Source organism: Opisthocomus hoazin, chromosome 28 (assembly GCF_030867145.1).
Source record: "Opisthocomus hoazin isolate bOpiHoa1 chromosome 28, bOpiHoa1.hap1, whole genome shotgun sequence".
Taxonomy (NCBI): domain Eukaryota; kingdom Metazoa; phylum Chordata; class Aves; order Opisthocomiformes; family Opisthocomidae; genus Opisthocomus; species Opisthocomus hoazin.
In genome coordinates, this window is record NC_134441.1 from 7,142,287 (window position 1) to 7,168,686 (window position 26,400).

Below are 26,400 nucleotides of genomic sequence, written 5' to 3' on the forward strand. Positions count from 1 at the left end.
GCTGGGGCTCGCTCTGAGCCGGCCCACCCCGAAGCGGTCCCCACAGACAGAGCTGGCTGCCCCGAGACCCACAGAAACCAGAGAGATTCTCTCTGACCACAAATATTCCCCCCCACCCCAAAAAAATCACCGCAGGGCCGGAGCACCCAGTGGGGCAGGGCCCGGTGGCGTAAGAGGGGTCTGGAAGGCAGAGGCGGTGGAGGGCAGCAGGGGAGGGGGCTGCCCAGATGCCCACCCCACAGCAGGGGACACGTCCCCCTCCTCATCATCTGCCCTTTGGTCCTCGCCCCCGGCGTCTCCCCAGGTGATGGGGGCGGTGGGATGAGCATCACTGCTGGAGAGGGGGGGGAACAGGGATCATGAGCCCCCCATGGCACCACCCAGGCGTGAGTCTGCTCCAGAAACCCCGAGCACCCACAGCAGCCCCCCACCCCGCTGCCAGCCTTCCCGGGACCCCCAGCCGGCCGGGGCGAAGGGCGAGCTCTCGCCTTGCCGGGGTGGGCTGCGGCGAGGCTGGAGGGTGCCCTGCTGCTGCCCGGGGGTGGCACGGGGGGGGGGGGGAGCTCTGCCGGGGGTCCCGGGAGAGGCTGCTGCGAAGGAAAAAACCCAAGTCACGGTAGGAAACGGCCGAGGAAGAGGGGGGTGGAGGGGATGGGGGGGTACCTGGTCGGAGAGCGGGGCTGCAGGCAGCTTTCGCCAGCGTCTTCCCCACCGGCGGTACCCGGCCCTTCGCCCCCAGACCCGACGGCACGGTGAGGGGCTCCACCGGCATTGAAACCCCCTCCCCACCGCCGCTGGGAGAAGACCTCCTCGCCCAGCACCCCAAACGCTCCTGCAGACCCCGGGGAAGACCCTCTGCTTCTCCCCCAACACCCCCCCCATCCCACCCCGGTGGGGACCCCCGGGGAAGACCCTCTGCTTCTCCCCACCACCCCCCATCCCATCCCGGCAGGGACCCCCCCAGGGAAGACCCTCTCCTTCTCCCCCAACACCCCACCACCACCCCGGCGGGGACCCCCCAGGGAAGACCCTCTGCTTCTCCCCACCACCCCGGCGGGCACCCCCCAGGGAAGACCCTCTGCTTCCCCCCACCCCGGCGGGGACTCCCCGGCGCCCCCTCCCCACCCACCTGCGGCGGCTCGGAGGGGAGCGGGGGGCTCAGCAGGGAGGTCTTTGGGGGGGGGGGGGGGGGGGGAGGACAAGCTTCCCCCCCGCTCCGAGGCAGGGGGAACCCCGGGAGGGACCTGGGAGGGGGTTGAGGGTCTGGGGGGTTGGGGACCCGGGGTCGGCAGCCGCTTGAACCGGGGCGCGCGAACAAAAGGGGCGGGAAAGCAGCTCGGGAAGTGATGCTGCCGTGACGTCACGCCGGGTGGGGGAGAGTGACGTCACCGCGCAACTGCACATCACCTCGCGAGGAGCCGGCTCTTGGGCAGTGAAAAGGCTTTATTCTGGGGGGAGGGGGGACACCGGCGTGACGTCATCCAGCGGGGTGTGACGCAATAGGTGCTGCGCAGCTCCTCCGGCCGGGGGTGGTGGGAGCGGGGACCCCCCCACCCGGCTCTACCTGCAGCGGCCGCCCCGCAGCGAGCGCCGGGTCAGGCGGGTGAGCAGCACCTTCACCCGGCCCCAGTGCGAGCGCCCGTCCTGCTGGGAGAACCGGCCGTCGGCACCGGGAGACCCCCAGGACCCCCCGCCACCTCGCCCCGTCGCCCCCCGCTCCGTACCTTGTCCGGCGTCGGGGCGCCCACCCCGCTCTCGGAGGGCTCCAGCAGGCTGGGGGAGCTGGCCGAGTGTCCCCACGTCCTCCGGCACGGCTCGGGGCCAGGCGCTGCGTGGGGTGGGGGGCAGAAAACCGGCGTGGGGGGACAGAGTCGGTGTGGAGGGGACAGAGTCGGGGTCGGGGGGGGGACATTTGGGCACTGCCCCGCCGTCCCCGCATCCCACCCTGCCATCCCTGCATCCCACCCCGCCATCCTCGCCTCCCACCCTGCCATCCCCACATCCCACCCCCCGCCATCCCTGCATCCCACCCTGCCATCCTCCCATCCCACCCCGCCATCCCCGCATCCCACCCCCCGCTGTCCCCGCATCCCACCCCGCCGTCCCCGCATCCCACCTCCCGCCATCCTCGCCTCCCACCCCGCCATCCCCACATCCCACCCCCCGCCGTCCCCACATCCCACCCCCCGCCATCCTCACATCCCACCCCCCGCCATCCCTGCATCCCACCCCCCGCCATCCCCGCATCCCACCCCCCGCCATCCTCACATCCCACCCCCCGCCATCCTCACATCCCACCCCCCGCCATCCCCGCATCCCACCCCGCTCACCTGGAGCCTGGCTGTCCGAGCAGGAGCGCGGCCGGAATCGCTCACCCCTCCACATATCCAGGTCCCGAGTGGGCTGCGGGCACGGAGAGGCAGCAGGTGAGCTGAGACCCTCCCCACCAGCACTACCCCCCCCCCAAACCGTGCACCCCGCGTCCCCCCGGCCCTCACCGCGGCGTCAGGGCGGGCACACCGGGATTCAGCAGCCCGCTGCCGGAGGAGCCGGTTGTCCTGCTGCAGCCGGGCCACGCGCTCCAGCATCTGGCAGACGTGCTCCAGGTACCGCAGCCCCTGCCCCGGCACGGGCACAGCCTGCGGGCGAGCGAGGGGTGGGGGGTTGCCAGGAGGCCGAAGCCCCCCAGCCGCAGCCGCCCCCTCCGCGCCACGCGCCGCTGCTGCCCGGGGGTCCTCCTCGGTGGGCTCCCGGGGGTCCCGCACCGGCTCTGCCCGCGGTTCGGCTGCGCTGGTGCTGCGGCGGCCGAGCTGTCGCGGGCAGCGCCCGGGTGCCCGCTGCCTCCTGCTTCGCTGCGCTGCCTGCGACGGCTTCTTGCTGCCCGAGCGGCTGCGGGGGGGCTGGGGGCCCGGCTCCTCTCCGGGGGGGGTCTTCGGTGGGAGGCCGTCGAGGGAAAAGCTGCTCTCGGAGCCCAGGGGAGTGGAGGGCGAGTGCTCACTGCTGGCCATCTCCACCCCGGAGTCCTCCGACTCCGACTTGAGGAGCTGCTGCCCGCTCGCCGAGGGGCTGCCGGGGGCGAGGGGCGGCGGTGGGGGGGGTCCCCGGGAGCTCATCCCCCCCGGGGGCTGCCGCGGGCTCTCCTGCAGCCGTCGGTAGACGCTGGCAGAGGTGTGCACCACGCAGCTCTCCGCTGTCTCCCAGGGACCATCTGCGGGGTGAGGGAGGCCACGTGGTGTCAGATTGGGGGGGGGGGGGGGGGTCCCCAGGCAGAGCGCTCCCCACCCACGCCCACCACCCCACCCCGCAGCAGGTCTCCCCACCGCCATGCAAGTTGCAGCCCCCCTGCCCTGGGACCCCTCTCTGGAGGGTCCCCACAGCCCCTGCCCGGAGCCAGCAATGCTCAAGCCACCGCAGCACGTTGTCACTGCTCCCTAAAAACATGGCCCCGAGCCCGACCCCCACCCCCCCCCGCCACCGAGCTGCCTGGGGAGCACCCAGGACCCTCACCCCGAGCCGGTCGGGGCCGCGTGGGCAGCTGCAGCTCGGTCCCGGCTGACCCAGGACACGGCATGGCCGCGGGGACCGTCCTCTCCCCGCCATGCGACGGCCCCGGGGACCCCCAGCTGCTGGTCCCCGCAGCGCGGGGGGCATCGCCCTGCAGCTCAGGGTGGGATTCCAGCCCGGTGGTGGGGGTCTCACCCCCCTTCCTGGCCGGACCGCGGCAGAGGGCTCGGGGAGGTGGGGAGCCAAGCTTGAGCACCCTCCCAGCTCTCGACTCAGGGCGCAGAGCTGCCCACCCTCCCACACCCCGGGGGCTCGCGGACCCCCGTGCACTCACAGCAGCTGAACCTCCTCTTCCAGACGGCGCGGGAGCCCCCCCACATCGCCGAGAGCCGACAGCCGGGCGCGCGTCCCGGCGCTCCCTTTTACAGCCAGCCCAGCCGGGCGACGGGCCCTGCATCCAGAGGCACCTCGTTGCAGGACTGGTTCCCAACTGGTTCCTCTCGGGATTTGGGATGGGCAATACTGGCTGGGCCGGTGCTGGAGGGCTCCCTCCCCACCGCAGCCGGGTCGCTGCGGGCAGGCAGGCAGCCGGGGGCCGGATGGATCCTCCCGCGTTGGGGGGGGACCCTGCTCAGGGTTCGAATTTGGGTGCCCAGTGCTCCCAGTTTCCTGCCCCGAGTGACCACCCTGCTTGGGCCGGGACCACTCACCGCGCATCCCTGGTGGGCTGGCGAGGCCGGAGGTCGCTGCAGGCCGGCGGACAACCCGGCCGTTGAGTGGGCGCGTGAATGCCAGCAATGCCGTGGGGTGCCCCCTCCGCCCCGTTTCCACCGGCTGCCGGGGCTGCGTGGGACGGCCCCGCGTGCCGAGGGGCTGCCGCTTTCCTCCCGGCCACGGGGGCTTCACCGAGGCTTGGAACCTCACCGGAGTTGGGGGGACAGGGGGTTCCTCATCGCCGGGAGAGCTCAAACCCCCCCTATGGTGCTGCTGCGGTGCCGGGGTCCCCCCGAGCCCACGGCTCTGCCTGGGACCCCCGGTGCCTCCCAGGCTTTGCTGTTGGAGGGGAAGGGGGTCCCAGCACAGCCTGAGCTGGGGGGCACACGGAAATGGGCCGTGGGTTTCTGGGACCCCCGCACTGCATGCGGGCACCGGTCTGTCAGCCCAAGCGCTGGAAGGCAAAGCCTGGGTGGAATTCCCAGCACAGCCGGCACCCTGGGCCCCTCCCAGCAGGGGGGCAACTCCTGGGACCCCCAAAGACCCCCTTCAGCACAGACAGCACTAACTGGGGGGTGCCAAGACCCCCCAGAGCCCCCCTACAGCACAGACATCCCAAACCAGGGATCCCTGAGGATCCCCTCCAGAAATACCCCTGCAAGCTGAGGATCCCGGGTGACTCCCCCCCAATCCAGCCCAGACCCTGGGGAGTGTGAGGGTGGGGGGGCTGCTCGGGGGTCCCCCACAGCCCCAAGGCCCACGGACTCACCGCGGGGCGGCTCCAGGCTGAAGGCTCCGCTGCGGCGCAGCATCCCCGGGCTGGGGGGGGTTCGGGGACTCCGTCGGGGGGGAGCGGGGGGAGCGGGCAGGGCGGAGCGGGCGGTCCCGCTGCTCCCAGCCGCTTTATGGGGCAGGGCTGCGGGGGCGGGGTGGGCCGGGGGGGGGTCCGCCCTCCGCCCTCCGCCCTCCCCCCTCCCCCAGCCAGAAGCGTTTATTCCTCTTTTCCCCCCCGCACACGCTGCCGGGCAGGACCCTCTCCAGCCCTGCCTCCCCCCCCCGGGCAGAGGGACCCCCCCCCAACCCCCCGGGACCCCCCCCCACCCCCCCCCCCCCGAAGGGTCCCGGGCTGATCCCTCCTGCGGGAATTCGGTGCCTCGACGGTGAGAGCTCGGCCGAGCCCAGGGGTGATGGGGGGGTGCGGCGCACCCCGAAAGGGGAGCAGGCAGCGGGGCAGGGGCGGGGGGAGCCGTGGGACGTGGGAAGGGGCTGGTCCCCTCGGCGGGGAGCTGCTGACAGCAGCACAGCCCGGATAAAACAGCACAGCCCGGATAACAGCACAGCCCATCTCCGTGCAAACAGGGGCGGGGGGGGGGGGGGGGGGCAGCGATAAGAGCCCCCCTGGGCCTCGGCAGGACAAAGGCCCCCGGCCAACAGCCCGCCGTAAAGCCCTGACACCTCCCAGGGATGCCCGGAGCGGGGAGGGGCTGGTCGAGCCCCCTGGGGGGCCCTGACCTTCCCGGGAGGGGGGCAAGGCCAGCTGGCACCCAGCCAGCGCAGCATCGGGGCGCCGGACCCCTGCCCCCGGCTCTCTGCACCGGGCTGTGGCGCCTGGACCCCCACCCTGGGGCAGGGGGTTTGCTTCCAGCTCCCCACCGCTGCTACGGGGTGGGGGTCTGGGGTCGCTGCTTGCACCCTGGGGCTGCTTGCCCTCCCCTCCCCCCCCCACCCCCTGCACAGACCAGACACAGGAGTGGAGCAAATATATATTATATTTATATAGAGATCTGGTTTAATACCTCGGAGAAGCCCTTTGCAGTCGGTGTACAAAGCGGTGCCAGCCCCCTCTCCGGTTCCTAAGTGCTGAAGCATCCCTGTGCCCCCCCCCCAAATGTCCCCAATGTCCCCCTGTCCCCGCTGCAGCCCAGGCTGAGAACGGACCCAGCTCATCACACACGCCAACGCAGCAAGGGCGGGCAGCCGCATCGCATCCCCCCCAGCCTGGCGATGCCCTCAGCCCCCAACCCAAACACCCCCCCCCACCGCAGACCCCCGCCCTCCCAAAGCGGTGGGGTGCCCCGGGGTGGGGGGGGGATGCAGGCAGCGAGCTCCCCTCCGCGGGCTCAGGCCTGGGGGGAGACGGGGGGGGCGGCGGGCCCCCCCGGGGTGCCCTGGTAGCGCAGGCGGGCGTGCTTCTCGCAGTAGAGCTCGTCGCCCACCCAGAAGTGGCCCCGCATCTTCAGGCTGAGGCCGCAGTCGGCGCAGGCGTAGCAGGATGGGTGCCGGTAGCGGCCGTCCCGGATCCTCACCGCCTGCGTCCTGGGGGTGACGGGGAGGGGGGGCATCAGCGGGGCACCCCCTCTCCCCCCACATGCGTCACGGGGTGATGCCCAGCATCTCGGCCCTGTTTTGGCCCTGCCGGGAGCGGTGGCAGGGACCGATCCTGCCCAGGGAGCCCCCCCCCCGCCCCCAGCCCCACTCACGCGATGGTGCTGCCGCACTTCTCGCAGACGTGCAGCTTCTGGACCCCGGCCACGGGTTTTCGGGTGCTGGGCGAGAGCCGGCTGGGGTAGGGGGCTGCGGGGAGACGAGGCCGTCAGGGTCGCGCCAACCCCCCCCCCCCTCCCTCGGCCGGACCCCCCCCCAGTGGCCCCCCGCACCCCCTCACCTCCGCCCTCGTCCTCCAGAGCCTCTTGGAGCAGGCGGAAGGTGCTGGACTGCCGCGGGGCCGCCCGCAGCTCCCGGTTCTCCCGCAGCATCTTGTAGACCTCCGAATCCTCCTCCAAGCGCCGCATGGCCGGCTCCGAGCCCGGGCTGCGGGACGGCACCCCGGGGCGGCGGGAGGCGACGGGGAGCAGGGGGGGGGGTCCCGGCACCCCGACGCTTGGGTCCGCCGGGCTGCACCCGCCCACCCTCCACCCTGGGGACCTGCCCCAGCCTGCCCAGCCCTCCCTCCCACGGCCCTACCTCTCTCTCTTAACTCTTTGCACGGGTTCCCTCGGCGAGGCAGCACCCTGGGTGCACCCCGGGGTGCGGGATGGGTGCGTGGGGATGGGGGCTTCCCCTCCTCCCTGTGTGTGTGTCCCCCCATCCCACCCCGCACGACCCCCAGCCCGCTGCGTACCTGCTGCAGGGGGAGGGCGAGGAGCGTCGCCGCTCTCTGCGCATCTCCCAGGGGTTTGGGGGGGCCCCGAGCCCCGGCGAGGGCGGGCGGGGGGGCGGAGGCAGGATGGACCCCGGGGAGCTGTTCTGGCGGCTCAGGGTTCCCCGCTCCTGGCAAGGGGAGAGAGGTGCTGGGTGCCCGGGGGGGTACGGGGGGCTGGGGGGTGCTGCAGCAGCCCCCCGGTGTGTCCCCAGCCCGGGGGGAGCACAGCATCTCCTGGGCAGGGTGTGGGGAAGGGTACCTGCAGATGCCCCCCCCTCTCCTCCTGGGCACCCCACGGACCCCAGCGCTGGCCCCAGGGGCTTTTTCGAAGCCCCTCTCCCCGGGCGCCCTGCCGTGCTCCCGGGAGGGGTGCAGGGTGCTCCGCGGCTCCCCGCGGGGCGGCTGCTTCTCCTGCCCCCCCGCACTGGGGCCATGGGGAACCCCAGGGGGGCCGGGGGCCGCAGCCCCCCCCAGTAACCCTACGCCTGCACCCGCTCCCTCGCCGGCATCTGCTCCTGCTTAGCGGCCCCGGCAAGGCAGGAAAGGCAAAACCCCGGCTAAGTGGAAGCCGATGTTCCCGGCGGCAGCCGCCACGCCGACGCGAACCCCAGCGGGAGCCCGGGGACGGGGCTGGGGACGAGGACCCCCCAGCCCAGACACCGCGGAGATGGAGAGGGGCAGCAGCGGGGCTCGGCGGGGTCACGGGAAGGCGAGGGATGAGCTAAAATTGGGCTTGGGTGGAGCAGGAGCCTTGGCCTCGTCTGTGCCGGTGCCAACGCGCCGCGGGACGCGACGAAGAGCATGGTCCAAGGGCAGCCCTTCCTCTTGCCGCCGTTTCGGGCACGGTGTCCCGCACAGCCCCAGCCCCACGGATCCCAGACCCCCCAGACCCCCAGGGTCGGCACTGGAGCAAATATGGGGCTGGGGAGGAAGGAGGGAGTGAGCGGCCGGAGGAGCCAAGGGGCGGCCGGGGCCGCAGCCAAAGGCAGCTGGGAAGGGCGGCGTTCGGGGCCACCGCGCTTCCCGATTTGGGCTTGAAAAACAAGAAAAAATAAAGCGGGGAGGGAGGAGACGAGGGAGACGCCAAACCCGGAGCCGGCGGCTGCCCCGTGGGGCTCAGCAGCCGCCCGAAACCGCGGCGGGGAGGGACGGGGCGGCCGCGGGCATCCCGGGACGGGTCCGGGCGGCGGGGAAGGCATCCCGGCCCCCGGGCATCCCAGCCCCGCTCCCCGGGCACCCCAACGCTGCCGGGGCTGTGGGTCCCTGCCCTGCCAACGCCCCAGTCCCCCAGGCTCACGGGAGCGGGGCCAGGCCTCCCCAAACTGGTTTGGCCTCCTTAGGCTGGCGCCGTTGCCAAGAGGCGCTGGGTAGGAGCGGGGAAAACATCCCCGGCGAGGCGTGCCGGGGCCCGGGGGTGCCGGCCACCGCACCGGCTGACGCGGTCCCCGGGGCAGAGCAGGGCTGGGCGATAGCGCGGCGATGGGGCTGTGTGAGGGGACAGCGTGGGGCTGCGAAGGGCAGTGGTTTGGGCTGTAAAGGGCGATGGTTTGGGGCTGCAGGAGATGATGGTCTGGGGCTGCAAGGGGTGATGGTTTTGGGCTGTAAAGGGTGATGGTTTGGGGCTGCAGGAGGTGATGGTCTGGGGCTGCAGGAGGTGATGGTCTGGGGCTGCAGGGGATGATGGTCTGGGGCTGCAGGAGATGATGGTTTGGGGCTGCAGGAGATGATGGTCTGGGGCTGCAGGGGATGATGGTCTGGGGCTGCAGGAGGTGATGGTTTGGGGCTGCAGGAGATGATGGTTTGGGGCTGCAGGGGATGATGGTCTGGGGCTGCAGGAGGTGATGGTTTGGGGCTGCAGGAGATGATGGTCTGGGGCTGCAGGGGATGATGGTCTGGGGCTGCAGGAGGTGATGGTTTGGGGCTGCAGGGGATGATGGTCTGGGGCTGCAGGGGATCATGGTCTGGGGCTGCAGGAGGTGATGATCTGGGGCTGCAGCGGGCAGTGGTCTGGGGCTGCAAAGACCGCTGCTGTGGGGCTTTGAAGGGTGACTGAGCACGGATGCCCCCCCCCCCAGCATCTCTGCCCGGCCCCCCGCAGCCCCCCGCTCCCTGCTCACCTGGCAGAAGCCGGGACGGGCGAGCTCCTCTTCCAGGGGCTGCGAGCTGGGGAGGGGGGGAGGACGGGGCCATCAGGAGGGTCCCCGGCCCTGCCCGGACCCCTGCCCGCCTCCCCCAGCCCCACACGCAGCCGGGTGCAGCCTTACCTGCCGCTGCCGGGCCGGGGGCGGAGGGATGCCGGGCTGGAGCAGGAGGCTCTCCGGGCACCCTGGCTCTCGTCCCGCATCCGCAGCGCATCCTGGGGAGGGGAGGGAGATGCCAGCAGCTGGAATCAGCCCTGGGTGGGGGGCCAGGGGGTGTAGGGGGCTGCCCGGGGCTCACCTGGAAGCGTGGGGCCAGTGTCTCCGGTGAGGTGTCCCCGTTGGTGTGGGTGGGAGGTGGCACTGGGGACCTGGGGACCGAGGGAGGGTTGGGGGGGGGGGTCCTGCATCTGCGTGCAGCCCCTGTGCACCCACGGCACAGCACGGCCATTCCCCCGCAGCCCCCCGGGGAGGTGGCGAGAGGCAGCAGCCCCAGGTCCCCAACTGGGACCAGTCGGCCAGGTAACGGCTGCCAGGGCTGCCTGGCCTCATTAGCGCCTGACTCGTTAATTACAGAGCAGGGACAGGCTCCCACAGGGATGGCGCAGCCCCAAGAGTCACCGGAGGGGGAAAAAACAACCCACGCACACGTGGTTGGGGACCCCAGCGTGGGGAAACCGAGGCACAGCGTGGCGATGCCGGCTTTGGGGAGCTGGGGACCCAGGCGTCCGGGCTGCCAGCCCCCCCCCCCCCCCCATCGCAGCACCCACCTCTCCACCTCCAGCCGGAGCTGCCCGGGGCTCTGCTTGATCTTCTTCTGCGCCTCCACGTTGAGCATCTCGGCCGCGCTCTCCCCGTTGATGGCGACGACGACGTCCCCCGGCCGGAGGTCACCCGCGGCCGCCTTCCCCCGCTCCGTCACCTCCGCGGAGAAGGGGACGCGGGGACAGCCCCGGTGTTGTCTCGGAGGCGCTGGGGGCAGCGAGCCCCCCGCCCCCAGCCACCCCTCAGCCCCAGACCTCGTGAGAGGTCCCGGCACAGGGCTGCTTGGCGGGTGGTCCCCAAATCCCACCCTGCCGGGATGCTCCCACCCACCAGGGTCCCCGCAGCCCTGCCAAAACCGGGGTGCTGGCCCCTCTGCTGGGTGCGTGCCGGCGAGGGGGGACCAAGACCCCCGTGCCGTCACCGTGGGGCCGTTCCCACGGAGCGGGATCCCTCAAGGACAGCGAACAGGATCCGCTCGCCGGAGCAGCCCGGCACGGCGGGCGTCCCAGCTGATCTCCCCAGGGCTGGGGGTTGGGTGAGGGGCTCCTACCTTGGAGACGGTGATGGGTTTCCCGAAGTCTCTCCCCCCGGTGATGCGGAAGCCCCAAGGGGCCGGCCCGGCCAGGGTCACCGTCACCAGCATGGCAGCTCTGGGCGGGCAGCGAGCCGCGGCGTCAGGAAACGCCGAGGGGACGAGGCCGAGGAGAGCCCCTCGCCCTCCCTCCACGAGGCACAGCCCGGCAGCCCACCCGCCGGCAGCCCCGCACCCCGAGGGTCCCCGGCGCGGGGCCGATGGAGACCCGGCTGCGCCTTCCTTCCGGGGAGGGGACCCACGTCCTCGCGCTGTCGCAGGGTGCCGGCAGCCATCGCCGCTTCCTCTTGCTGCCCCGGTGGCCCCGGCCCAAGGCTGGTGGCTTCCTCCCCTGCCGAGACCCCCCGGGGACGAGGGGGTCCCGGGCACCCTGCGACGGTACGGCCGGTGGGACGGGGCAGGCGAGGTCACCCTGTGGCACCCGGGGCCTTGGCAAGGCGAGAAATCGGTGCCGCCCTGGCAGCCCGGCCAAGCCAGCGGGGTTTGGAGGGGACGACGCGAGGGGAGCCAGCGGCCGGCGAGGGAACGATGCCGCTTCTCACCGCGGCGGGGGTCCGGACACGCACGGACCACCGCCCCGAGACCTTCATCCTGCGGATAGGATGCTGGGGATCCCCCCCGAGGGGGTAGCACGGGGGTCCCACGGCACCCCAGCGAGCGTGGCGGCCCTTGGCTTCGACGGGGTGGGTGGGAAGGGGCAGCCCCCTCCCCTAAATGCCAGGGCTGGCATCCCCGCTCCCTGCCTGGCACCGCGGCAGCCGAGCCGGGGCACCCCGTCCGCGACCGCCGGCGAAGGCATTTTTAAAAATCCCCAAAGCGGGGCTGGAGAGGCCGCCCGGGAGAATTTTCCGGGCTGGGCTCCGCGGCCAAGGGAAGGGACCCCCCCCCCTAACCCCCTCCCCAGGCCCGGCCGCTGCTTCGCATCCCCAGGCAGCGAGGTCTGCTGCCCCGGGGACTTCGACAGCCGTCGGGGCACGACCCCCGGACCCCCCCCAAAAGCCGTGCACCCCCCCTGCAGCCCCCCTGCACCCCTTCTCCATCCCACCTCCCGCTCCCCACCTCGGTCCCGGCGCGCAGCGATGCTGCGGTGGCAGAGGGGACGCGACGGGACGGGACGGTCTGTCCGCACCCCCCCCCTCCTCGGGGGAGCGGCACCCCCGAGGGGACCCCCCCCCCCCCCATCCCACTCACCGGCGGCGGCCGAGCCGGGGCAGCCCCGTGGGGCGCGGAGCCGAGCGCGGCCCCGACGGCGGCCCCGCCCCCTCGGAAGGGGCCGGGCCGGGCGCGGCTCGGCTGCGGGGGGGGGGGGGGGGTGTGTCCGTGGCGTCAGCCCCGCGTGTCCCGCTGCAGCCCCGCATCCTCCCCTGCATCCCCCCGTGCCCCCTTGCAACCCCCCACGGGCACTGTTGCAGCCCCATGTGCCCCCTTGCAACCCTACACGCGCCATTGCAACCCCCCCGTGGGCACTGTTGCAGCCCCCCGTGCTCCCCTGCAGCCCCATGTGCCCCCTTGCAATCCTACATGCACCATTGCAGCCCCACGTGCCCCCTTGTAAACTCACCTGCACCACTGCAGCCCCACAGGCTCCCCTGCATCCCCCCATGCACCGCTGCAACCTCCCACGGGTACTGCTGCAGCCCCATGTGCCCCCTTGCAACCCCCCATACCCCCCTGCAACCCCCCAAGGGCACTGCTGCAGCCCCATGTGCCCCCTCACAACCCCACATGCGCCATTGCACCCCCCCTGTGGGCACTGTTGCAGACCCCGTGCTCCCCTGCAGCCCCACGTGCCCCCTTGCAACCCCACCTGCACCACTGCAGCCCCGCATGCTCCCCTGCATCCCCCCATGCACCACTGCAACCTCCCACGGGCACTGCTGCAGCCCCATGTGCCCCCTTGCAACCCTACATGCACTGTTGCAGCCTCACATCCTCCCCTGCAGCCACGTATGCCCCACTGCAACACCCCATGGGCACCGCTGCAGCCCCACATGCCACCCTGCAGCCCCACATGCACCCTTGCAAGTCCCCGTGGGCACTGTTGCAGCCCCCCGTGCTCCCCTGCAGCCCCACGTGCCCCCTTGCAACCTCCCACGGGCACTGTTGCAGCCCCACGTGCCCCCTTGCAACTCCTACATGCACCATTGCAACCCCCCCGTGGGCACTGTTGCAGCCCCACATGCTCCCCTGCATCCCCCCATGCACCACTGCAACCCCCCACGGGCACCGCCGCAGCCCCACGTGCCCCCCCCCGTACCAGCCCTTTGCCGTGTTGTAACCCCCCAGCATCCCCCCCACACAGCGCGACGACCCCACGGGGACCACCGCAGCCCCCCGCAGCCCCCTGCAGCCCCCCACAGCCCCCCGCAGCCCCCCGCAGCCCCCTTCAGCCCCCCGCAGCCCCCCGCAGCCCCTCGCAGCCCCCCGCAGCCCCTCGCAGCTCCCCACAGCCCCCCGCAGCCCCCTGCAGCCCCCCGCAGCCCCCCACAGCCCCCCGCAGCCCCCCGCAGCCCCCATCCCACCCGCCCCCCCCCCATCCCAGCACCACCAGGCCAGGCTCGGGCTGAGCTGAGGTTTAATGACGGGCGAGATGCGAAGGCGGCCGCCGGGTGGGTGGCAGGGCCCTGGACCCCCCCCCCCGGGTGGCACCAGCCAGAGCCCCCCAGCGCCGGCCGGAGAGGAGGGGGAGGCACGGCCACCGGTAAGGCACCGGGCAGCGGCGAGGAGGGGGTCGCATTAAGGCACTGGGGTGGGGGAGACCCCCTGCGCGGGTGGAACTGGTCCCAGTTAGCGGCAGCCCCATAGGGGCGGGAGGGAGCTGGAGGCCCCCTCCGTGGGGGGACGCGGAGGGGACGCGGGGTGGGTGAGGCGGGGGGTGGGCGAGCCCCCAGCCCCACGCCGCGCGCCGGGCTCCTCTTCGTCGCGCCGCGGCTCACACCGGCGCCACGTAATTGCCGGGGAAAGTGCCGAATTTCTGCGTCCTCCGGGACACGCCTGGGTGGGAAAAGCAAAGTGACGACGGGGGGGTGGCGGTGGCACCCCGACCCCGTCCCCGTCCCCGTCGAGGCCACGCACCCACGAACCAGCCGTCGTCGCAGCGCTGCACGACGTCCACCCGGTCGCCCTCCAGCAGCTCCAGTTCGTCGGCGTTCTGGGGCCGGTACTGGTACAGCGCCCGGTACCTGCGAGACACGGCGTCGCGTGGCCACGGACCCCCCACTCCCACCCCACCGTGACGCCCCCCGCCCGACTTACGGGGTCCACTGGATTTCGGAGCCGTTGGAGGACGGGGAGGGCTCGGCGTGGGTGCCGGTGGGTGCCCCCGGGGCTGCGAGCTGCCGGGGGGGAGAGGGTGGGTGCGGCGTTACGGGGCAGCACCCATGACCTCAGTGGGGATGGGGGGCACAGAGGGGGTCTCTCACCTGCTCGGGGGGCCAAGCCGGGCGCTGGGGTTCCTGGGCATGGCCGGTGGGGGCTGGAGAGGGGCTCGGGGTGCAGGCGCGGGGCAGCTTCGGGGAGGGGAAGGTGAAACCGCGGTGGTGGGGTGAGGACGGGCACCCACCGGCCTCGCCGGGATCCCTCTCCGCCGCCCGGGGGGATCCGGCGGAAAGCGGGGGGCTGCGGAGACCGGGCGAGAGTTGGGGGGCTGGGGAGCTGGCGGTGGGCCGGGGGCTGGCGGAGGGTGGGAAGCCCTCGGCGGTGGCTTTCACCCGCGGCTCCTTCGACACCTGGACGTAGGTGGCGGGGAAGATGCCCTGACGGCTGGTGCCGGAGATGCGTCCCTCGTACCAGTTGTGGTCCACGCGCCGCGCCAGGCAGACCCGCTCGCCCTGGCCACGGGATGGAGAAGGGTGGGTCAGCGCGGCACGGCGCGGGCGCGACGCGGCGCAGCACGGCGCGGCGGTACCTTGCGGAAGGAGAGCTCGACGGGCAGCTCCCCTCGGAAGTTGTAGAGCGCCAGGGCCTCGCCGTACTCCAGCACCTGGATGGTGGGCGCCTTGATGGGCTTGGGCACCTCGGTGGGGGGCAGGATCTGGGGGTGGGGGACACGGGTGAGGGTCAGCACCACAGAATCCCAGAATCCCAGCATGGCAGGGGTTGGCAGGGACCTCTGTGGGTCACCCAGCCCAACCCCCTGCCCAAGCAGGGTCACCCAGAGCAGGGGGCACAGCACCGCGTCCAGCCGGGGCTGGAATATCTCCAGAGAAGGAGACTCCACAGCCTCCCTGGGCAGCCTGGGCCAGGGCTCCGTCACCCTCAGAGGGAAGAAGTTCTTCCTCGGGTTCAGCTGGAGCTTCCTCTGCTCCAGTTTGTGCCCGTTGCCCCTTGTCCTGTTGCTGGGCACCACTGGAAAGAGTCTGGCCCTGTCCTCCTGACCCCCACCCCTCAGATATTTCTAAGGTCCCCTCTCAGCCTTCTCTTCTCCAGGCTGAACAAGCCCAGCTCCCTCAGCCTCTCCTCATAGGAGAGATGCTCCAGTCCCCTCCTCATCCTCGCAGCCCTCCGCTGTACCACCAGGTTCTCCGGACCCAGCCGCCCCACCTCCATCCCCCGGCGCTCACCTCCACGTAGTTGGAGGGGAAGATGCCGACGCGGCCGTGGTGCTCGCCCTCCAGCCAGTTCCTGTCCACCTCCTTATGGATGTAGACGATGTCCCCCTTCCGCAGCGTCAGCTCCCTGCAAGCCGCAGCGCTCAGGGACACCGGCTGGGTGTCACGTCCCGGGGCTCCCCCAGTCCCCAGCCACCTCCCGAGGGGCTGCGGGGCCACGGCGGGGACCCCCAGCAGCGCTGTCACTTACTTGGGTGACTCGGCTTGGAAGTCAAACTTGAGGCGAGCGGCTTTCATCTGGGGAGGGAGGGGAGCGGTTAGGGGGGGACCCCCATCCCGGCCACCCCCGGTCCCGTGCGGGACGGGACCACCCCAACCTCACCTTCTTCTCCTCCCTCCTGATGGCCTCCGTGGGGTCTCCCATGTCGGACAGGCTGGGGAGGGTCTCTGGCCTGAGGGTGTCTGCAAGGGGTAGGGGGTCACTGGGTGGGGGGGCCGGGGTGCGTAGGGTGCCCATGGCATGGCACGGCTTGGGGGGGGGGCTCACCTTTGCTGGGGGCCGCACGGCTCCGGTCGCCGGCCAGCCCCAGGCCACCCCGCTCCATGCCGGGGCTGGCGGGCGGGTGGTGGGCTCTGGGGGGGCTCTGGAGCCGGCGGGGTGTCGGGGGGCTCCTGCAGGGTGACAGCGGCTCAGGGCAGGGCTGAACCCCACATCCAGCCCTGCCACCACGCATCCCCCTGCCCTCCCCGGTCCCCACCCTGCGGCCAGGACCCCTGGGACCCCCAGCACCAGGATGCCGGGGTCCCCCGGTTGCGCTCCCCCCGGCATCGCGTCCCGGAGGCACCCAGGCGGGACGGGTCCAAAGTTTGCCGGCGGTGCCGGTGGCTCGTCCCCGCTGCCACCGAGCAGGAAGCACCCAGCGGCCGAGCTCCGGGGAGGGCCGCCTGGCTAATGGATAACCCAGCTCCTGGGGGTGCTTAAAGAACCCCAGATCCCCCCCCAGCCCGGAGGGGAGGTCGGGCGGGGGGGGCAGCCAGCCCTCCGGCCCCACTGGGAGGGTTAGGGTAGGTCCTACAAGAAGCAGAGCGCTCGTTTGTTTGTTTTTCTCCCGCTGCCGGGGCAGGGCATGGGGCCGTGGGGATGCCCAGGGGTCCCCCACCCCATCACGGGGTCCCCCACCCCATCCCGGGGTGCCCCGGCACCCGCCGGCACGGTGGCAGCGGGGACAAGGGGACGCGGCGGTGGGAATCCAACCCCTGGGGCTGAGCCGAACCCCGGGACGCGGCGGCGGGGGGCAAGGGTCAGCCACGTCCCACCCACCCACCCACCCACCGGGCAGCCGGCCCGCCGCGGGGGTCCCCCACCCATGGCGGGGGGCAGCGGGGGCGAGGCGGCCATCGCTGCCATGGGGGGGGCTCCGTGGGGTTCCCCCACCCCGCGGGGACGCCGGAGGGACCATCCCACCCGCTCCCCCCCGGCGTGGGGTCCCGTGCCGCTGCTCCCCCGCCGTCACGAGTGGGCCCGGGGCGGTGGGGTTTGGGGTTCGGGGAGCAGCCGGCTCTACTCACCGCGGCGCCGGGGAGGCCGGAGCGGGGGAGCGAGCGGTGGGAGCAGCCGCCGAGCTCTGCCGGGGAGGAGCGGGAGGGGGTGGGAGAGAAAAATTAATCATCCGAGAGGCCGAGTCTCCGCGGGAAGCGAAGGAGTCCAGCGCTGCGCCAAGAGCCGCCGGACGGACGGACGGCGCGGCGAGGCAGGGTCCTAGCGTCCTGCGGCCGCGGCCACGCGTCCAGATGTGCCAGCATCCAGCTGTGCGCGCTGCCGGGCCATCCATGGGCCCGGCCGCGTCGGCATCCAGCTGTGCACGTGGCCTGCCACGCGCGTTCACGCCGTGGGGGTGGACAGGCAGCTGGATGGGCACACAGCTGGAGGGACACACAGCTGGATGGGCACACAGCTGGATGGGCACACAGCTGGATGGGCACGCAGCTGGAGGGACATGCAGCTGGATGGGCACACAGCTGGATGGACCCACAGCTGGATGAGCACACAGCTGGATGGGCACACAGCTGGAGGGACATGCAGCTGGAGGGACACGCAGCTGGAGGGACACGCAGCTGGAGGGACACGCAGCTGGACAGATCCATAGCTGGACAGACCCACAGCTGGACAGACCCACAGCTGGATGGACCCACAGCTGGATGGACCCACAGCTGGACAGACCCACAGCTGGACGGACCCACAGCTGGATGGACCCACAGCTGGATGGACCCATAGCTGGACGGACCCATAGCTGGACGGACCCACAGCTGGACGGACCCACAGCTGGATTGACACACAGCTGGACAGACACGCAGCTGGAGGGACACACAGCTGGATGGACACGCAGCTGGACGGACCCACAGCTGGACGGACACGCAGCTGGACAGACCCACATCTGGACGGACCCACAGCTGGACAGATCCATAGCTGGACAGACCCACAGCTGGATGGACACGCAGCTGGATGGACACGCAGCTGGGTGGACCCACAGCTGGACGGACCCACAGCTGGATGTGCCCAACACCCGCACCACACGTCCCTTCCGTGCCGCCCAGCCCTGGGTACCTGGCAGGGCTGCCGGCGCGTCTCCATGGCCTTCATGTCCTTGTCCAGCTCCTCGCTGAGCCGCTCCAGCTCCTGCTCCAGCAGCACCTGCGTGGCCGGGGTGGGGCTGCGGCGGGCGGCATCGCTGTCGCCCTTCGTCCCAGTGGCACAGGCACCGGGACCCCCCCCCCCCCGCTGCCACCCCCGGACCCCCCGCTTGCCGTCAGCACCTTACCTCGATGGGCTGCACCCGCGCCGGTGGCACCGCTGCCGGGGGCTGGAGAGGGGAAGGGGCCGGGTAGGTGTGTGCCCACCGGCATCGCCCCGTGCCGGGGGAGCGGGGGCCGGGGGTGGGGGCTGCCTACCTGCCACGGCTGCTCCAGCACCGAGGATTTCCCCGGTTCGTAGTCAAAAATGCTGCCGGGCTCTGCGGTGGCACCGGCGTCACCCCAGCTGGTCCTGAGGGGAGCCAGGAGGGGCTCAGCCCCCTGCAGCCCCCTCCCATGGCACCCACCGGTGCCAGGTCCCCCGGCACCGCTGCCCGGTGCTGCACTCACCAGTCCAGCCCGTTGGCCATGCTGGGGGGCTCAGCCGGCGACGGCCCCTTCCTCCGAGGCTCTGGGGGGGACGGAGGCACCGCGGCGGGCGGGGGGCTGAGCTCACCCGTGGGGCAGCAGTGGGCGTCCCAGTCCGGCTCTGTGGGGACGGAGGAGGAGGTGAGCGGGCACCGTGCCGCGCCGTGCCGTGCCGTGCCGCTGCACCGGGACTCACCTGGCAGCTTGCGGTGGATCTGCCGGAACATGCTGCGGTACCAGTCACGGGGCCGGTCGACGCTCTGCGGGGACACGGCGGGGCGGTGAGGGGGGACGGGGGGGATGGACGCACAGCTGGATGGACACATTCCCCTCTGCTCTGCCCTAGTGAGGCCCCATCTGCAGTGCTGGGTCCAGTGCTGGGCTCCCCAGTTCCAGAAAGATGAGGAGCTACTGGAGAGAGCCCAGCGGAGGTCTACGAGGATGAGGAGGGGCCTGGAGCATCTCTCCTACACGGAGAGGCTGAGGGAGCTGGGCTTGTTCAGCCTGGAGAAGAGAAGGCTGAGAGGGGACCTTAGAAATGCCCATAAATATCTGCAGGGTGGGGGTCAGGAGGACGGGGCCAGACTCTTTCCAGTGGTGCCCAGCGACAGGACAAGGGGCAACGGGCACAAACTGGAGCAGAGGAAGCTCCAGCTGAACCCGAGGAAGAACTTCTTCCCTCTGAGGGTGACAGAGCCCTGGCCCAGGCTGCCCAGGGAGGCTGTGGAGTCTCCTTCTCTGGAGATATTCCAGCCCCGCCTGGATGCGGTGCTGTGCCCCCTGCTCTGGGTGACCCTGCTTGGGCAGGGGGTTGGGCTGGGTGACCCACAGAGGTCCCTTCCAACCCCTGCCATGCTGGGATTCTGTGTGGGACAAACCCCAGCCCCGCGCCCCCGACTCACCGAGCGCGAGGCGATGGGCATCCCCGTCTCGTCCACCGGCCCGATGCCGTCGTACTTCACCCAGCGCCTCTCCCGCCGCTTGCTGTCCTTGGTCCAGGTGGCCGACCAGCCCGGGGGCCGGGGGCAAGCGGGGGCGGCCCCGGGGACGGGCATGGGGCCGGCGGGTGCCGGGGTGCTGGGTGCCTTCGCCTCCTTGGCCGGCCAGGTCTGGTACCACTCGCCGGCTGGGGACGAGGCGGGCGCGGGTGAGCATCGCTGGGGGAGCCCGCGGGGACGATGCCCCCGGGGATGCTCGGGGCAGGTACCTGAGCTCCGGGGGGCCGCCCGGCCGCGCTCGGCCGTGCCACGGCTCTCGGGGTCGTGGAAGTCAAAACTCAGCGTGTCGGAGCCGCGGTGGAGGATGACGGGGACCTGCGGCACAAGGAGGGGGCTGGCGCGGGGGCAGGGTGGCGGTGGCAGAGGGATGGAGGTGGAGCGGCTCCCCGAAGCCCCCCCGGCATGCAGCAGCCCCCGGCCCCACTCACCCGCCTCGCTGAACGCTGCGGGGGCACCCACGGTGGGGGGTGGAAGGGGGGGACGTCCTCCGCGCCCCCACCCCAGCCGGCGTCGGGGGGGAGGGGCCGGCCCGCCATGGCCGTGGGGCGCCGGGTGGGCACCCCGGGGCTGCCCGTGCCCTGCGGGGAAAGCGGCTGCGCTCACGGCGGGTCCCATCCCGCTCTGCCGGACGCTCCTCTCCGGCAGCTTCGCCTCGCCGGGCTCCGCCGGGGAGTTGGGGTCTCCGGGGGAGCCCCCTCCCCACTGCCGGCGACCGACCCCAGTGATCCAGAGGCGAAGGGGACATGGCGGCGGGGGTGACAACCCCCGCGGCACCGTCCCCGGCTCGAGCAGCCTCGTGGTGCTGGGGGAAGTGGCTGCTCCTGGCCAGGAACAGCCCTGGCACAGCTCCATGTGCTCTCCATGCGGCCGCAGCTCCGGCCGCCCTCCCCGCCCCGGCTCCGCGGTGCGGAAGGATCCACACCCCCCCCCCCCCCCCCCAAAGCTATCTGGGGGAGAAAACCCCCCGGGGTGGGACGGGGCGACGGCCCAGCTCCCTGCCCACCGTCTCGGCGGGACGCGGCCGGCACCGGTGCCCTCCTGCCCGGGCGCATGGCGGCAGCGGCGTCGGGCAGTGCCGCGCCGGGAGAGCTGCCAGGACCGAGCCTCGCCGGGCCCCGGAACACGAAAAGGCAGAAGTATTTCCCCGCCCTGCAGCGCAAACAGGGAAGGGAGCGGGGAAGGAGGGGAGAGGCGGCAAGGACGGGGCGGCCGAGCCCGGCAGCACCCCGCGCCGTGACTCAGCAGGGGGTGGGTGGCAGCCGTGGGGGGACGGGACCCCCGGCACGGCTCCCAACACCGCCGCAGGGAGATGGGGGGGGTAGAGCAGCCCCGGGAGGCTTTAGGGGACCCCCGTGACCTTGCTCAGCCCCCCGGCATCTCCATCCCAGCGGGGCATGGTGGGTGCCGCGGGGGACCCCTGCAGAGCCCCCCATGAGAGGGGCTGCCAGCCCCCCACCGTGTCCTGAGTGCCACAGGCTGGGGACCCCTCGGCTCCTTGCAGAGGCTCTGCCGCCTCGAGACTGTAATTAATGGTAATTAATCATCGCCACGGGGAAGCCGAGGCCCCAAGAACAACTTGCCCCAGGGCACAGAAATTGGGGTGCAGACTTGCCCCCCCCCCCCGAGTCCCCTAATCGCTGGCCCCCCACCCCCAGCACGGTGCCCTCCCCATGGGGCTCGGCCCCATCCTGCTCCCACGGACTGTCCCCCAAAACCTGGCCCTAGGGAGGAGGTCCCCATCGGTCCCCCCCCCCCCTCACCAGCCCCCCAACCAGCTCTTACCTCCCGGGCGGTGCCGGGGGCTCGGGGAGCCCCGCAGCGAGCCGGACGGAGCCGCGAGCCGCCGGCAACCGAAACGCACGGCGCAGGCTTTGCCGCGAGAAGAACGGGGGTCTCGGCGCGTCGCGGGCAGCAGAACCCCCCGATAGCATCCCCCCGGCCGGGTCAGCAGCCGCCGTCCTCCCCGGCGTCCCCCTGGGTGCCCCGGCCCCCCCGGGGCGTGCTCGCCCCCCCAGCGCTCCCCGCTCCGGAGCGGGGCCGGCCCATTCAGAGTTTCCAGTGACATTTCCAGGGACGGGATCCAGGGAGGCGAGCCAAAAGGCTGAACTCATCCCACGCCCCGCGCGCACGCGTTCCCGCGCGCCCGGCCCCCCCGCTTACGAAACGGGGCGAGCCCGGCGTCGCCGACCCCCCCAGCCGGGACGGAGCTGGCGACTTGGGAGGGGATTTTGGGGAGAGGGTGGGGAGCGAAGAGCCTGGCGGAGGTGGGGAGCGGGGCTCTGTGATCCCATCACCTCCCAAGCCCCCAGACAGGGGGCATGGCGGAAGCAGAGCCCGTGTCCCATGGGCGACCCTCCATCTTCTCCATCCCCTCCATCTTCTCCATCCCCTCCATCCTCTCCATCTCCTCCATCCTCTCCATCCCCTCCATCCTCTCCATCCCCTCCATGCCCCAGGGGTCTGGGCTTTGGGGACCCCCGTTCAACCCCTCCGTGCCCCGCTCTGCTCTGTGGGTGCCCCGTTGCCCACCTCATCCCCTCCGGCAGCGCCCGCGTCCCAGCCTCCGCCGCTCGCCGGCTCCCCAAAACTGCTGACAGCCCCGAAACAGGGCAGCCCCGGCCCTTCCTCCATCCCACGCTCCCCCGCGTGAGCTCAGGCCTCTGCCCTCGCGGGGCGGTGGCTTTGCCACCCGCCATCGCTCGGTCCCCACCAAGCCACCCTTCCCCTGCCGGAGCCGCTGCTGGGGACGAAGGGGCCGATGGCACCAGCCCTGCCCCTGGGGACAGAGGGGACGGAGGTGGCTGCGCTCCGTGGGGACGGGGTGGTGCGAGCTGGGCACACGGCAGGGAGGATGGCGGGTTGGGGACAGGAGCCAGACCTGCCGGGAAAACTCGGGGACACAGAGAGGGCAGCAGGGCGGGGGGCACAGCCCCAGGCACCCAGGGAACGGGTTAAACCCTGCCAGGGGGGCCCAGACCCCATCCCCTCCTCGACGGTGCCCCTCAGCCTGCCGCGTGCCGGCTGACGTCCCGCGGGCAGGGGGTCCCGGCCACCCCACGCCACCAAAGCCCACCCTGGGGACCGGACTCACCTCCGCGGGTGAGCAGCCTCCGGCGCCGTGCCGGCCGCCCCTCCGCCGGCAGATCAATATTTAACGCGCGGCCCGGGACGGGATTAACAAAGGGCGAGCGTTTCCTGTTTGCTCAGCGCGGCGATGCCAGCCGGGAGCGCGCGGCCAGCCCGGGCGATGCTCTGGGTGACGGCCGCTGCCGGAGACCCCTGCCCGCGGCGACGCTGGGCGCCAGGCTGGGTTTTTTGGGTGGGAAGATGGAGGAGAGGGGTGGGAGAGCGGGAGCACCCCGTCCCCGGTCGCACACCCCGGCTGCTACCACGGTGAAGGGGCAGGAGATGGCAAAGGGAGGGCAGGCGGTGAGCGAAACTCGACGGCGAGACGCCGGCGCAGGGAGAAAGCGATGCGGGAGCCAGCCAGGAGCCGGGGATCCCGGAGCTGGCAGCAAGCTGTCCCCTGTCCCCCCGCTCCGGGCACAGCCTGGGGGTCCCCAGAGCTGCCACCCAGCAGGACGGAGCCCGGCCGGCACGAAGCCCGGCAAGCCCACGGCACGGAGGGGCGAGGAAGGAGCTGACAAACACCCTCCTCTTCCTCCCGGCACCCGGGAAGGCAGCGAGAGGAGGGGGATTCGCTCAGCCAGCGGCTGGGAGGACGGAGGGCGAGGAGCCGGAGCGCAGAGCGCGTCACCAACGCGCCCGGGAGCGACTCGGCGAGTGCCGACGTGCCGGGGAGGGTGGGAGACGCCAGCCGGGCCCCGGAGAGGGGCCCCGAGCCAGGCAGCGGCCGTAAGGCAGACCCGACAGCCTTCCTCCCCTCTCCTGGGAGCCCGGCCCCCCAGCACACCCCACAATAAACCACAGCGGAGCCCGGTGACTGTGTCAATTTTTAACTTTTTTTTGGGTTTTTTTTTCTCCTTAAAGATGACTTCCAATTTACATTAAGACAGTTCTAACAAATTCATTCCTTGTTCACAAAAAAAAAGAAATTATATTAAATAATTTCTGCCAATAAATAACATTTTCACCATTTTTTTTTCTCCTTTAAACATAACTAAAAAAAAAAAAGCAAAAAAAAAAAAAAAAAAAAACAACCAACCCAGGAGGCAGTCCCCAGGCAACGGGCGTACGATCCCTCCGCATCGAGAACCCGAAAGTCACCCTCGCTGCACCCTCCCCGGCGGGCCTCCGAGCACCCCTGCCGCCACACCGAGCCCCCGGGCTGGCACGGGCAGCCAGAGGTTCTCCCGACGCCAAAAATAAAAAAAAAAATGGATTTTTGAACTCACCCCACCACCCCCGCCCCGTTGCCGACTCCCCTCCTTGTGACATGCACCTTGCTATAACATGCACAAAAAAAAAAACACCCAGGCTGCGGCGAGGCGGCCGGGCTCTCCCCGGGGCCGGCCGGGCGGAGGGGACGCGAGAGGTGCGGAGCTCCGGGGTGCTGGCTCGGCCCGGAGCGGGAATATCTGCGTGTTTCAGGGATTTTTTGCTTTGCCACGGTCAGAAATCGGAATCTGCCAGGACCTCGCCGCTCCGAGGTCTTCCTCACCTTCTTCACCAAACGCTGGTGAAGAGGGGATGAGGTTTCCCGGCTCTGCCAGCACGGGGAGGGTTATATGGCTGAGGGGGGGGGGGTAATTAGCACCCACCGCTGCCCCCCACCCCCTCGGGAACTCGGGGGGCCGGCGCCCGCGTTGCTGCGGCACCGGGAGCCTGCGCTTCGCCGGCCGTATGGCATCCGTACGTGCCGGCTGCCGCGGGACCAGCGTCCAGCCCCTGACCCCCAGCTCCAGGGAGGGGGGGACCGCAGCCCCCCGCGCCTGGCAAGGCCCCCCAAGCGCAAGGGCCGGGTGGGTTTGGGGTGGGGGTAAGGTGGCGAGGCCGGAGCGCGAGAAGAAAATCGGGGGGCGAACCGGGAGCAAAGCAAATCCCCGTCCGCCACGGGACGGTCCCTGCCGAACCCCCACATGTGGGCTGGGGGGGCTCGGGGTCCGAGCGGCCCCCTCCCCATCCCAAAGCTCCCACCTCAAACCGCTGCTTGGGCGAGACCCCAGCCTGGGTCAGAACAACGTGCCCGAACATGCACGGGCAGCACCTTTGCACGGTTTTGCGTTCTCAGAGGAAGATACCACACATGGGCTCACTGCGTCTCAGAAAGGATGCCGTCAAAAAATCAAAAAAGAGAGAAAACAACCCAGCAGAAACACTCACAGACAAAGGCAATTGGCCCCACGCCTCGGATGGGGTTAAAGAAGCTCGCTCACAACATCTCGCGCTTGTCGCAAAGCGGTGGGCGTGTAAAAAAGGGGGGAAAAAAAAGAAGAAAAAAAAAAGGACAAGTGGAGGCATGCGACTCAAAAGTCTCTTGTGAAAACCCAGCGGTCTGCTCACAGATGCCGTTTCCTAAATAGCTGGCATGAAATGGAGTGACGGATGATTATAAGACAATTTGAAAGCTTCCTGCAAGGTTGCTGTTCTCCTCTGTCGCTGGCGTCGCAGCTCCGGGCCGGAGCACAAAGCGAAGACAGCAAGACCCAGAGCAGGGGTTGGCAAATGTCCCTTACGAGAGGCTCAGCCCGCTCACCCGCTGCCCTGGCTTGGAGACAGCACAGCAGGCAGTTCAGGTGGAAAAGAAGCGAAAGCTGGCGAGGGATTTGCTCCTGAGAGCTGCTGCTCCACTCTGCGCCGTCGCAGGCGGGCGAGGACGTGGCTCTGGGGAAGGGAAGCGACCAAAAACCTCGCAAAATCCTTTGCCAACCCTCGCTTCGGGCCAAAGTTTAAGTGAAAGAACGAGGCCGTGCTCAACAGATCCAAGCTCCAAAGGCCCTGGCGCCACGAAGAGGGGTGTCCTCTGGAAACCCCCCTGTCGCCAGGAGACCCCCCCCCTCCCTCTCCAGCCCCGCACAGACTCCCTGCCAACATCTCTGCCAGCTCCACTCGGCTCTCCGCCCTGCCAACGTGCCACAAGCCCACCCGCCCTGCCCAGCCACCAGGGCAGGGACGCGCGCCCCAAAACCAGGGGCTTTTCAGCCAACAAGCCACCTCGCCACGTCCTTCCCCAAATCTTTGTCACAAGCAGGCAAACCCCCTCCAGCTGCCGGGAAAGGCTGGCGTGCCCGTGGCTCCTTCGGAATCGCCGCCGGCTAACCCGGGAACCGGGGTCCACAGGTCACACACCGCCCTCTTTTTTCCCCCCTCTAAAACGGAGGCCCCGCAGATTTCCCGAAGCCCTGCCGGTCGCCAGAGACTGGAGATCATTGCTCTGCTCGGAATCAGCGATTCCCAGCGGGATTTCTGCTGCACGGGCAGCCCCGGCTGACAAGCTCCGAGTCCCCACGGCCGACGCCTTGGGAAGAGCTGCGACAAGGGGCAGCGCTTCTCCCACCTGCCTTCCCCTTCCGAGCACGGGGCTGCTTTTCCGCTCAGGGCCCCACAGGAATACTGCCGAATTACTGGGGGGAGAGGCGCTGGGACTGGTGTAACACGCTGGAGTCCGTCAGAGCTAATCCTGAATATTCAGATGCCGCCTTCGGAGAGGGACGGACCCCAGCCAGCTGCCCCACGCAAGGTGCCTTCCACGGACCCGGGTGCTAAAGCGGCAGACGCAGGTAGGCAAGAAGCTGAAGAAAAACGACAGCAAACCCTGGGAAGAAGACAGTGGTGAAAAGAAAAACCAACCCAAGCCTATTTTCCACGCAAGGACCTGCTTCGGAAAGCACAGGCTAACTCGGAACTGTACCAAAGTCAACGACCCAAGTTGCCTGGG

At 70.9% G+C, this 26,400-nt stretch overlaps 3 protein-coding genes across 8 annotated transcripts; all 3 read right to left on the reverse strand.

Moving 5' to 3' along the window:
* Window positions 1-1,401: 1,401 nt before the first annotated feature.
* On the reverse strand, window positions 1,402-5,095 carry C28H8orf58 (chromosome 28 C8orf58 homolog). 5 transcript variants are annotated; one of them, XM_075444844.1, is made up of 7 exons: window positions 4,988-5,095; window positions 3,839-3,955; window positions 2,766-3,208; window positions 2,499-2,639; window positions 2,331-2,403; window positions 1,725-1,828; window positions 1,402-1,647 (listed from the first exon to the last, which is right to left on the reverse strand). In XM_075444844.1, exons 2-7 carry the CDS (start codon window positions 3,882-3,884, stop codon window positions 1,561-1,563), a joined length of 894 nt encoding a protein of 297 aa, XP_075300959.1. In that variant the 5' UTR covers window positions 3,885-3,955; window positions 4,988-5,095; the 3' UTR covers window positions 1,402-1,560. The 5 variants fall into 5 exon arrangements, with proteins under 5 accessions (XP_075300959.1, XP_075300955.1, XP_075300957.1 ...); XM_075444840.1 differs by having other exon boundaries at window positions 2,499-3,208; XM_075444842.1 differs by having other exon boundaries at window positions 1,402-1,644; window positions 2,499-3,208; window positions 4,988-5,094.
* Window positions 5,096-6,255: 1,160 nt separating this feature from the next.
* PDLIM2 (PDZ and LIM domain 2) lies at window positions 6,256-12,109 on the reverse strand. Its single transcript, XM_075444847.1, has 10 exons — window positions 12,047-12,109; window positions 10,814-10,913; window positions 10,269-10,420; window positions 9,800-9,869; window positions 9,625-9,716; window positions 9,478-9,523; window positions 7,340-7,488; window positions 6,884-7,029; window positions 6,699-6,792; window positions 6,256-6,534 (listed from the first exon to the last, which is right to left on the reverse strand). The coding sequence occupies exons 2-10, from the start codon at window positions 10,904-10,906 to the stop codon at window positions 6,339-6,341; spliced, it is 1,038 nt and encodes a 345-aa protein (XP_075300962.1). The 5' UTR covers window positions 10,907-10,913; window positions 12,047-12,109; the 3' UTR covers window positions 6,256-6,338.
* A 1,310-nt stretch (window positions 12,110-13,419) lies between these two features.
* Window positions 13,420-26,304, reverse strand: SORBS3 (sorbin and SH3 domain containing 3). Of its 2 annotated transcripts, none has more exons than XM_075444849.1 (18): window positions 24,846-26,304; window positions 19,772-19,877; window positions 19,467-19,690; window positions 18,761-18,824; window positions 18,547-18,685; window positions 18,355-18,448; window positions 18,225-18,266; window positions 18,011-18,097; window positions 16,975-17,030; window positions 15,953-16,077; window positions 15,788-15,867; window positions 15,656-15,702; window positions 15,418-15,532; window positions 14,763-14,888; window positions 14,278-14,685; window positions 14,111-14,190; window positions 13,931-14,037; window positions 13,420-13,849 (listed from the first exon to the last, which is right to left on the reverse strand). In XM_075444849.1, exons 1-18 carry the CDS (start codon window positions 24,981-24,983, stop codon window positions 13,788-13,790), a joined length of 2,100 nt encoding a protein of 699 aa, XP_075300964.1. In that variant the 5' UTR covers window positions 24,984-26,304; the 3' UTR covers window positions 13,420-13,787. The 2 variants fall into 2 exon arrangements, with proteins under 2 accessions (XP_075300964.1, XP_075300963.1); XM_075444848.1 differs by lacking the exon at window positions 24,846-26,304 and adding an exon at window positions 19,991-20,149.
* Window positions 26,305-26,400: the final 96 nt, after the last annotated feature.